The sequence below is a fragment of the Salarias fasciatus genome, chromosome 9 (assembly GCF_902148845.1).
Source record: "Salarias fasciatus chromosome 9, fSalaFa1.1, whole genome shotgun sequence".
Classification (NCBI taxonomy): domain Eukaryota; kingdom Metazoa; phylum Chordata; class Actinopteri; order Blenniiformes; family Blenniidae; genus Salarias; species Salarias fasciatus.
This window is the reverse complement of record NC_043753.1, coordinates 6,585,134-6,596,871: the sequence shown is the minus strand read 5'-3', so window position 1 is coordinate 6,596,871 and position 11,738 is coordinate 6,585,134. Positions and strand designations below refer to the sequence as shown.

The 11,738-nt window shown below is 43.2% G+C and overlaps 1 protein-coding gene across 1 annotated transcript in view; it reads right to left on the bottom strand.

Moving 5' to 3' along the window:
- The window catches only part of LOC115394692 (coagulation factor XIII A chain-like), an 11,303-nt gene extending 3,644 nt beyond the window's left edge, over window positions 1–7,659 (bottom strand). Inside the window, exons 1-16 of the mRNA XM_030100048.1 lie at window positions 7,615–7,659; window positions 7,439–7,529; window positions 7,132–7,308; window positions 5,941–6,189; window positions 5,433–5,551; window positions 5,242–5,349; window positions 4,986–5,160; window positions 4,475–4,613; window positions 4,057–4,160; window positions 3,894–3,975; window positions 3,271–3,431; window positions 3,060–3,169; window positions 2,473–2,638; window positions 1,862–2,016; window positions 1,548–1,684; window positions 1,365–1,470 (exon numbers count right to left, since the gene is read on the bottom strand). Of these exons, the coding sequence (XP_029955908.1) occupies window positions 1,365–1,470; window positions 1,548–1,684; window positions 1,862–2,016; window positions 2,473–2,638; window positions 3,060–3,169; window positions 3,271–3,431; window positions 3,894–3,975; window positions 4,057–4,160; window positions 4,475–4,613; window positions 4,986–5,160; window positions 5,242–5,349; window positions 5,433–5,551; window positions 5,941–6,189; window positions 7,132–7,308; window positions 7,439–7,529; window positions 7,615–7,659 (2,124 nt within the window). The remainder of the gene's footprint in view (window positions 1–1,364; window positions 1,471–1,547; window positions 1,685–1,861; window positions 2,017–2,472; window positions 2,639–3,059; window positions 3,170–3,270; window positions 3,432–3,893; window positions 3,976–4,056; window positions 4,161–4,474; window positions 4,614–4,985; window positions 5,161–5,241; window positions 5,350–5,432; window positions 5,552–5,940; window positions 6,190–7,131; window positions 7,309–7,438; window positions 7,530–7,614) is intronic.
- Window positions 7,660–11,738: the final 4,079 nt, after the last annotated feature.

Genomic DNA, 11,738 nt, shown 5'->3' with positions numbered 1-11,738 from the left:
CAGTTAAAAAAAATGAAATAGTCATTAAATTGTAATGCATTCGGTTCAGTATATAAAAGCTAAAAATGTAATGTATGATTAAAAAAATGCAACATGAACAATAAGAGGACTCTAATTTAGAAAAGTAATCCAACAATTAAAATATAAGGAAACTATGTTTTTGGAAGCACTTTAAATGAAAGATGAAGTGAAAATAAATGACAGACCAATCACGTCATCAGTGTTTTCAATCTGCTTTTATTGTGAGTAGAGACATTAGCATTAGTAAGATACAGAAGAGGAGATCAAATCAGATTCGTTTGCATTCAGTAAATTCAGTTAAAATGAAATGTTCGTGTTTCCTGCTCAGACGAAGGTTTGTTTACCACAGAGGTGAACTTTTAAAGGAAATTATACTTGAAAATACATTGAAAACATTTTATTTCAAAACCCCAGAAATCCAGATTAAACACTTTAAACTTATGTGGTTTCAGGCCTCATTTATGCGACAACATTCAAGTGAATTCTCATGTGTTTTGTGCTTATGTTTCTGAAAAGTTTCACGTTTAAAAGACTCTTAGAAAATGATGGAGTTTTACACTGATTAAACTTCTTATTTTAATGACTTCACTATTTTGTTTGGTTTTTTTAAATGCCAGAATTGTTTTAACCACTTATTTATGGTTAATTTCTTTGTATATTTTTATTATATTTGAGTAAATTGAATAACTTTTTACTGCTTTGAGATATTAAACTGTGGATTTCAAGCCTGTGCTTTGTTCTTAAAATAGGAAAACTATCACATTATCAACAAAAATATATGTGAAATTTAAATCTGATAGAAAAATATTTGTTTCTGTTCTTAAAATGTAGTTTAGTTGTTTTTTTTTCAAGTCATAAAACTTTTGAAAACATTCTCAGACAGATGAGTTGAGAAATATTGTGCAACACTTCAGTTAAGAAGAATTTATCTTTGTTTAATATTTAATTTAAATCACTATTTTAAGTGATCAAGTGATGTTGGGGGGAAAAAACCCCTTCATATCTGAGACAGAAAACAATTTTTAAAGCTGATTCCAAGATCAAAATAATCATCAAAGCAGGAACTTGATTTGGCCCCGCCTACTTAGCCAGGAACTGTATTGATTGGTGGAAGTGAAGCATGGAGGGCGGGCTCAGTAATCTCTGTAGGGTTTCACATAAATCTCCAACTCTCCGGGAACCTGTGGAGTGAAAGCAGATTTTAACACATGTAAACTTCATGTAGAATTCAACAACATAAATGGTTAAAAATAGTAATCAGGCAGTATCGACAGGACGCCAAACTCATATTTCAGGGTCCTGCTCGAGAGACCGAGTGGCAGCGGGTTCAGCAGATTACTTACGTAGGGCAGGGCTTCGCAGTACAGAATTGCAATGAAGACTCGGACTCCTGACAGGCGAGGCCTGATGGTCTCCTGCCAGGAGATGGACCCCTGCGGCGGGATGATGCTGAAACACAGAGATCAGGAGGCGTTACTTCACCGTTGGATGGCCGTTGGACATGTGGGTCCAAGGGGTGTGCTTACGCGTAGAAATGTGTCCTCAGTTCGGTGAGTCCGGCGCCGTCCAGGCAGACAGTCACATTTTCCAGGGGGATTTGGAGAACGTTGGTGAAGGAGACGGTCACAAACATGTCCTGGCCGACCTGAGGCATGTCGCTCACCTGAAGGACCAAACAGAGAGACCAGAGGCTTCCTGGTTTGATGTCCAAATATTTTCTGTTTCACTTCAAATCATTGCTGTGGAAACAGGTTTTCGGAAAATATAACGAGCACTTGTTAACTTTCAGTATCGTTTCTAACAGTGGTGGATTTCGCTGTTGTGCACGTTTGGGTTTTACCGTGATGAGGAGCTTCGGTGTCATCAGCTCGATGACTTTACTGTCGGCCACAGACTGTCCTCCGAACTGAGCCGTCACCACGACGTGCAGGGAGAGCTGAGAGCTGAGGCGAGGCATGTACTCCTGAGCACTGACCGTCAGCGGCACCTTCTTCTCTGCAGCACAGCAGAGGAACAGCGGCCTCTCAGTGGACCGCCTCCCTCAGTCAACAAACAGACTGGACAGTACTGGACGGGATGGGATGGAACAAGACGGAACGGGACGGGACCGGACAGGATGGGATGGAACGGGACTGGACAGGACAGGACAGGACAAGATCGAACAAGACAGGACAGATTGGACTGGATTGGACAGGACTGGAGGGATTGGACTGGATGCGACAGAACAGGATATATATTGGACTGGACTGGACTGGGTGGGACAAGACAGGACAGGATGGGATGGAACAGGATGGGATGGAATGGGATAGGCCACAATTGAGTGGATGGGATGAGGCAGGACAGGAAGGGATGTTACTGGATGGGACGAGATTGGACTGGACTGGGACTGGACAAGATTGGATGGGACTGAACAGGACGGGATTAGATTGGATGGGACATAAGGGCACTCACTGCCTCCGGGCTGTATGTCCACGACGAAGTCCTGGTCCTTGAAATGGTTGGCGATGGCTCCGGTGTAGAAAATGGTGGATACCTCCATGTGAGCCTCCACAGATGTGGGAGTGTTTCCATGATTCTGGAAAGCCACTTCCACTTTCATATCAGCACCAAGAAGACACTGAAAAGAAGGAGCGAGGATCATAATTGTTTATCATCTTCTGACTCTACTTTTGATTAGAATTAAATAACAGAAAAAAACTGAACTGTTTCACCAAATCATAGCAAGAAGACTTGAGGCAAGCCTCTAGAAGTTAGAAGCTTGCAACAGTGGCATGTAAGGTGATTTTGATGTGAAAATCCATCCATAGTATTTGGTCATTGTCACATAATTTTTGCATAATTTATCAGTCAGCAACATTTGCCTGATGTTGTTCAGTAAATACAGATATTAACCAATCAAATCAGTAATCAGATCATGGCTTCATCATCCTCTGTGAAAGAGCAGTGACGCTACGTGCTTGATCAGCGGTCCACACTTTCACAGACGTATGAGGTTACGTCAAGTGTGTGATCAGTGGCGAAAGTAACAGAAGCGTTACCGGTTCAGCGATGATCTTGACGGCCACCTGGCCGGCGGGCACGTCTGAGTGGTCCCTCTCGCAGCCGAACTCCTCCGCCCGAAGCATGGTGGCTTCGTCCTCAGGGCTGCCTGCAGACACACATCAACCCACCACGGTCAGAGCTGAAACCACCGAACCTTTCCTGTCTTTGCAGTGTCATAGTTCGCTCAGGTGACTGGTTTCAGCTCACCTTCGGGGTACTTGTAGGTTTGTGTGACGTTTACAGGTGCGTTGCTGCCCACAGCTTTGGTGTAAAGAGCCTGGCCCACGTGGGTGGTGTCCACCTTGAAGGGAGTCAGAGTCCCATACTTGTCCCTCTTCAGGAAGACCACATCACTGTTTACCTGCGCAGAGAGAAGCGTTACAGCGTTCTGATGTCCCACTGCAGTCAGAACTGGGGCAGTGGAGCCAACTTTGGGTCAACGTCATTAAAGGAAGGAATGACAGTGAGACTTTACAAGCTTTCAAGAGAAACTGCTCCTCTGAAAATGATGTCTGTTCACACAGAAACAACAGAAACACTGACTCCCTAATAACCGATGCTTTGCATTGATTGGTTAATCTGGTAAAAGGGGCGGAGGTCTGGCTACAGGCTCTGGCTAAGGCCCATGCATTGAGCATTTAGCTAGGGTGTCCCAAAAATGAACATGAAGAAGAGCGTGAAAATAAAATGTTTCTCTTGTCTAGTCACAATTCAGTCCGATTTACACAAATGCATAACTTTTGCATTTCATTTCAGAAAAATGTACAGTATGTTTGGAAAGGTATTCCAGAGCCTGAGGACAATATAAAAAACTTTTTGCTAACCTCAGCAAGACAAATCCGGCGTCAAAGGGGTGACACAGTAGGCCTTTCTTGATGGCATTAACCGAGGCTGGACCACAGCGATAGTGCCCTTCCAACCAAACACAGAGAGGATGAATCATGATCTCACCCCTTCAGTCACATGTTTGTTAGTCTGCCCTGTCTGACCCACCATCGCTGGTCTCCTGCGGCGTGGCGTCCACCACCTGCCATCCCCCATAGCCAGGCGGCAGGTCGTATCGCACCATATTCACCTCGTTCCAGCAGTGGTAGTTCCTTCGGGGGGAAAATCGCAACGTTAATCATACTGAATCCTGATGCTATGCTAACCTCAACGTGCACATTGTTGTAAATAATATGTTACAATGAAGCGTGTCCCTTACGTCAGCACTTTTGTTAGTATTATGGAGGTAATGTTATGACGATAGCATAATCGATACAGTATTTTCACATAGATTTAGGAGCTTTCATTGGCACCAAGCAGGATAAGGATTTTTTTCCTCCAGACGTGGAGACACTGTCTAAGCCCAAAGCTATTAGGTTGTAATTTCCCTGGATCAGACCCAGAACATGTGCTGGTTCGTAGCTACCAGATGGAGTCGCGGGTGTTGCGTCGGTCTGGCGTGCCGTCCATGTTGAAGATGAGGTCGGTCTTCAGGTTCCCCGTGTTGTCGTGAGCTGAGCTGAAGTTGGTGATGACCCTCGATGGGATGCCGAAGCACCGAAGGACTGCAGAGAACAGAGACTTTTATAGAGAGCCAGTATGGAACTTTTATTGATTGTTTAGTATCTACGGAGGCCCTGAATGACCACTTTCAGGAGTTTTTTCTGTAAGTCCTGTAAGTTACTACATTTGTTTCAGTTCTGTTGACTATTATTGGTTGCACTGCTGTCAATCATTTTTGGGTCCAGAGTTTGGAAAGCATGTAAATGTTGCTAATTTATGTTCTGTATAAAAGTCAATGTTGCAAAAACCTACCTGCTTGAAGAGAAAAAAGCAAAACATTGATGTGAATTTTCAGTACTAAAAAGGCCCTGCGTTCGCTACCCCTACTTAAAAACCTGAGCTGGTAGCAGTGTGTCGTGGGTAATGGCTCTTACAGGTGTTGAAGACTCCGGCGAACACCCAGCACTGGGCGAAGCACACGGGCACTCCCGTGTTGGCGTACTTCAGCAGGATCTTGACGCTGCCGGTCCAGGCCGTCGGCCGCGTTCCCATGGAGTAGTCGTTGCTCCAGTTTCCGACCAGCACACCGTTATCGTCCTGGGAGTTAATCTGAGGGAGGAGACGGGTTGGCAGGTCGATCTGGCTTCAGAATCATCCAGATCAGTCGGTTCTACTGCTCTGCGTTCTCACCATGGCCGATCCCTTCCTGACCAGTTTGATGACGTTCCCTCGGTTGAAGATCGGCATTCGGCTACTATCCAGGATGTAAATACAAGCATCCAGAATGCCTTTCTCAAACTGCACCGAGATAAAATAAAATGACATCAACAATCATGGAGGATTCGTGGCCGGTGAGGATGACTTATTATTTTTGTGCACACCTGTCCGTACATCCAGCTCCTCGGAGTTACGGTTGAGGCATTGCCCTGGTAGATTATACCCATGTCGTTCAGAACATACTCCCTCCGTTCTTCCTCATTGGGAAGAAACACAGGGTCCTCTGCAAGAAGGACCACAATCAACATCATCATCAGGATTTATATAGGATGACTACATGAAAATATCAACCAGCTTTTAACTCTTCTGTTTTCCACCAGTTGCCAATCGCGGCAGTTTGTGGTGTCCATTATGACAGTAATTATCCCAGATAGTAATATAACCAGCAAAGAAACAAAACAGACGTTTTTAGCCTGTGGACACAAGGTTAAGCTCTTTTCTCAGCATGTTTGGTCTCTACCATGAGCATTTGTATTTCCTATCTTTGCCTTCTACGTCTATCAGGTGTTGTATCTTTATTGTTCGCCTCTTCAACATTTGTTTTCGGTCCCTGCTTTTGTTTTGTCTCTGGTCTTCACCCGGTGCAGGAGGCTGAGGGTTGGGGTTCAGTACCTGGACACCAGGCGTTGAAGAGCAGATACAGGTCAGTGCTCTGGTCCCTCTTGGTCCGCTGCATTTCTCCGCCCACCAAGATGGCCACGTAGGTACGAAACTTCCCCACGATGGCGTTGGGGCTTGGCGTGATGCCCAATACGGCGGATGGACCTTCCATGTTGATGACCCGACCCGACCACGGACCGCCATGGCGGGTGTTAAAGGTCACCACCACCAGTGAGCCCTTGTTGTGTGAAGGGTTGGGGCCTGGAAGAGAGTTCACACACAATGAGTGTACTGAAGTGATCCAAACGACCAAAACCAAAATACCAAACACTGTCAAACGACTTTGTGTTCTGTACTATGTTTTTGGCTTTAATTTAGGTCGTTTAATGCTGGGGGGTTTTTTTTCACTGCTTTGGATTCATTTTGACATTTTTTCTCAGCCTTATTTCATGCCAGACTGGAAGATAAATAAGTAAAAACCTTGAACTGAGGAGTTTTTGTTGGGTTTATGGAGCCCAGATGTGTGAGAACATCTGTGAGGCTGCTCTCGTGTGGTTTCTTCTAATGGCCGAGCCTGAGGGGAACTGTGCGCGTTAATTAAGCAGCCAAACGGATGTGAAGCCGCTTAATGGAGCGAGGCTCCCGTGATTGTGAGATGACGATGGGAGCAGAGCGACTGTCGAGGCCACGCCTCCTCCCTGCTGCGTTTACCACACAGATGTGGATGTTTCACAGAATGACAAGAAGCAGGACATTGGGTTCAATATAAATAAATAATACATAAATAAATAATTTTCCCATTTAAATAAATTAAATTAAATTAAATTAAATTAAATTAAATTAAATCTTGACTTTCATACTACATGCATCATGTATATTTTGACTTCATTTTTTCATAATTAAGAATACAGTCACACAGTGTTTTTTTAATATTACATGTACCACAAATGAAGATTATGATTATATTATCATTTTTATCATGTAACTCAGTTGAATTTTTATTTCCTGTTATTTCCATAGATAATCGTTGTTCAAATATGATAATTCCATTCATATTCAGGAGCTGTTTAAGCGCGGATTGGCTTACGCTACACCTGAAACCATAAATGAAGTAATTAATTAGTTACAAGTAAATGTCTATGTTCAGAGAGTATGTAGCGTGAGGCTTGAGATCCGATGGGAGACGAGCTGGTGGAAACTCACCAATGAGGAACTCCAGCTGGAAGTCGTCCTGCTGCGTCAGCAGGCGGCTGAAGGTGACCCTGATGATGAACTCCTGGCCGCGGCGGACCACCAGGTTATTCGTGTCGTACTCGGTGGTGTAGTGGGTTGGTTTGTTTATGTTCTGACACATGTCGATGTGCTCCACGAACAGCATGTCTGCGGAAGTTTTGACAATGTCCCGAAAAGTGAACTTTACCTTCTTGTCACGGCAGCTGTTACACCTACAACCACTAGAGGGCTCCATGAGTCCAACTTTAACACCGAAAAGACGGTCTCATGGTCTCACCTCCATATCCAGGTCCGTACATCCGGGGTGCGGCATCCGCCCCGCTGTCGCCGAAGTCGTCATCGATCGGCTGCAGGTTGGACGTCGGGTCCTTCAGAGACAAAACCAAGAGTTACTCTTCACAACGCAAAAACATCGGAGGAATTCAGTCCATTTGAGAGGAAAAAACCACAAACCTCTTCGGAGTAGCGTCCGACGATCTTCTTTAATTTGGAATCCATGCTGGCAAAGGGTCAAAGGTCAAAGGTGGCACTGCGGGAACTCTACAAAGAGAAGAAATAGACAAACAAGAGAAAAACTAATTACATTAATTTGCATTACACTGCATGAAAATGTTAAAAAAAAAAATTGTGAGAAAACATGACTTAAGATGTAATTCTTTTGCATCAAATAAATTAATAGTATTAAAAACTAAGAAAACAGCAAATCTGAAAAAAACAATTTCATATTTTAAAATCAAATAAACTACGAGAATTCTAATAAAAGACATCAGAAATTTTAGGGACAAAAGAAAGTCCTTTGTCAGCATTCTGCTTTGTTTCCATTAAAATGTTTGCACGTTTCTAAATGTTCTTCAGAATACACTGTCCTCATTAATATCAGACAAGAAATTAAAAAAGTCAGTTCTGGCATGACACATGGAAATTAGATCATTATCAAAATCTAAGAAAAAATTACATTAATTGGGGAGAAATATCGGTTTAAAATACTCAAAAAAATATAGTTAGGTTATGAAAAGACAGAAAGAAATCCACTTAAAACAAAGGTTTTAACAAAAAATTGGCATATTTAAACCCTCTCATATTAGCATAAAAGTGAAGCTTCTTTGAAAGTAATAGAAAATGGAAAAAAAAATTGAATCTTGAATTAATTGGGAAGCAAAAGGTTTGAGTATGAATAAGAAAATATACAACAGCAACATTACAGTAGCTAATGAAGGAAAGGTTTTTAAATATCTGCACAAATATTTTTAAAAATGAAAGAAAAAGGTTGAACATCAAGAGGAAAACAACAAAAAAAGGCACAATTCCTTAGATTATAAATCAAAATGGACAAAAATATAGAATTACAGTTAGTCGCTGAAACTCACCTCTGTGATGGAGAAAACAAGCCTGCCTGTCTCTGATTCACAAGAAGCTCCATTTATATCTACACACAGCTTCCTCTTTTACACACACACACACACACACACACACACACACACACACACACACACACACACACACACACACACACACTTTTTAACACTCAGCATTTTTTATCAGTGAAGTAAATCAGCGTGTGTGTGTGTGTGTGTGTGTGTGTGTGTGTGTGTTAGAGCGTTACAGAGAGGAGAGAGAGAAACCTTGACCTTGACCCACCAGGTCATCCTGACACACTGTTTTACTGCAAAAAAAAACAAAAACAAAAAACAGAACCAAAGAATAAAGATGTGAACTCAGAATTATGAGATTAACATTTCTGAATTATTAGAAATAGTCACTGATAGCAAAAACATGAAAAAAAAATGTTAGATTGAAACAGTGATTGAGATGAAATTCAGTTAACATGCTTTCTGAAATGGTTTCAGTATTTAACTGAGATGTTTTGTCGCACTAGGAAGTAAAAAACAAACAAAAAAAAACAGCCAAAAAAAAACAAAACAGCCAACCACCCATGCACCAAAACCATCAACCAACCAACCAACCAACCAACTGACCGACTGACCAACCAAGCAAGCAACCAACCAGCCAGTCATCCAGCAACCAACCAAACATCTCAACAGGCAGCAAACCAACTAACCAACCAACCACCCTGCCAGTCATCCACCAACCAACCACCCAGCCATCCACCAAACCAACCGACTGACCAACAAACCAGCCGGTCATCCAGCAACCAACCACCCAGCCATCCACCAAACCAACCGACCACCCACCAAATTAACCGACCGACTGACCATCCAACCAACCAGTCATCCAGCAACCAACCACCCACCCACCCACCCAACCAACTAACCAGGCATCCACCCACCTACCAAACCAACAAAGCAAGCAAGCAACCAATCAGTTGCAGTAAAGGAAGTAAGGAAATGTTTTTTTTACAAGAACAAAAAATGAAATACAAAAATAACACAAAAACACACACATTCGCATATATAATTTAGAATGAATCCACCAAACACACTCTGTGTGTGTGTGTGTGAATGAAATTGATTATATTGTGAAATTAAAAGAACTAACAAATAAACGACTGAATTACAGTTATAAACAAATAGAGGAATAAAAAGTGCTGATGTGAATAACAGAAAGTCATGTTGTTCCTGTGGTTCCTTCAAGGTTGAGCAGGTCATCCTGACTTTGACTCTGACTTCTGTTTACTCTCAACAAACAGCCTGAAAAAGAGAAAAACGAGAAAACTACTGACAAAGAACCTACAACCACAGCTAGAGCGGAACCCAGGACATCTGATAAACTCTGAGATGTGGAAACTGAACTCTGAGTGGTGTCCTTTCAGGATCTGCCACAAAATCTAGAACTCCATTAGGAATCCTGAAAAGTTATTGTGGACATGTGTTAATACAAAATTAATGAACATTCAAACACAAGAACAAAACATGAAATCATTACCTCCGCCAAGGAGGTTATGTAATCACGTCGGTTTGTTGGTTTGTTGGTTGGTTGGTTTGTTAGCAACATTACGGAAAAAGTAATGGACGGATTGCAATGAAACTTTGTGGAAAGGTGGGTCTTGGGTTAACTTAGAATCCATTAAGTTTTGGTGATGATCCGGATCACTGTCTGGATCCAGGAATTTTTTAAAGGATCCTTTATCATTGAGAGATAAGGCAGTCTTTCACATAGTTGGGCAGGCCCGCCGACAGGGGGGACAAACGGGTCTGTTGTCCCGGGCCCAGGGGAGAACGCACTGGATGTGGAAGCGCCGCGCACGGACTTTCTGATCGCCGACCCCTGTTAACGTATCTGACTGCCCCACACAACACGCAGGGGAGCGCCGCACGCGCCGCGGCTCGCGCTCTGCAGCGCGCCCGCTCCGCTTCGTCCTATTTTTCAAGCGAGCTGCGAGCTCCGAGAGCGCCATTTGTCAAGCTGGATCAAGCAGATCGGACCAGACAGGGAGTCGGAAACAGAAAAGGCAAGAGAATCCGGTCAATTTTCAAAATAAAATAAATTAAATGACGATTAGTTACGAACTGTGGTACTGTCCGTCTATAATTTGTCACTTGCGTGTCATCACAAGAGAGATGGACACACACACAAACAGACATATGCACGTACACACCCAATCAAACACACACACACACACACACACACACACACACACACACACACACACACACACACAGCGACAGAGATTCGCGTGATGCAGAAAAAAGAGGACAGGAGGAGAAAAAGTCTCTCCACAGGTCACCAAAACACACACATCCATACTGGCAGAGCGAGACAGAGGGAACAAATGTGAAAACCGAGAGCAGACGGATCCAGCCGAGTGCAGTCGATGTGTGAGCAGGCAGCAGATACGCCTCCAATACGAACAGCCAAGTGCCGGCGCCGAGACGTTTGCGGCGCTCCCGCGTCCAGTGCGTTCCTGGCGTTATTGTTGTTGGTGACTGATTTGAGCTGTGGCGGAGGTCTGCGCTCTCTGAGTGCCAAATTCTAGTTAAGTCATGTTTTAGATAAGGAAATAGGTAAAAGCATTGTTCGCTGAAGTAAAAGCAAGGATACTGAAGAAAAAAAAACATGGGTAAAGCACAAATGGAACTTGTCAGCTTGAATTGATTGGATACATTTGAGCTGTTAGATTAGGGTGACTTTGCACTTCCAAATTTAAAAGGTGAAATATCAGGTTGTAATTCTGAAATCAGTCATTAATCAACCTGATGAAATGTCTGAAAGTGTCTTTCATGAATTTCTGATCAGACAATCTGGAGGGCATCATGAGTCACTGTCTTTCACCTCTGTAATCAGGATGAGTTGAGACATTTCCTGAGCTGTCAGCTGGTCTGAACAGCAGGCGGGACGGTTCTGAGGAAATCTGACCGCATGGAGCTTCTGCCGTCTGATCTTCTCCTGTAACAACAGCAGACGTACCTGCGGTCAGACCCACAAACACAAAGAAACCACCGATTGCTTCACATACGCAGCTGTGTATGAGTCACTGCTTAACGCTCAGGTTACCGTGGAGATTAAAATCTCTGCAGGTGTTCTGTCTCATTACCACGGAGATGAGTGTGTACTGAGATTACCATGGAGACAGAAATAAGTGCAGGTGTGAAGATAGGTTACCATGGAGAAGAAAAGAT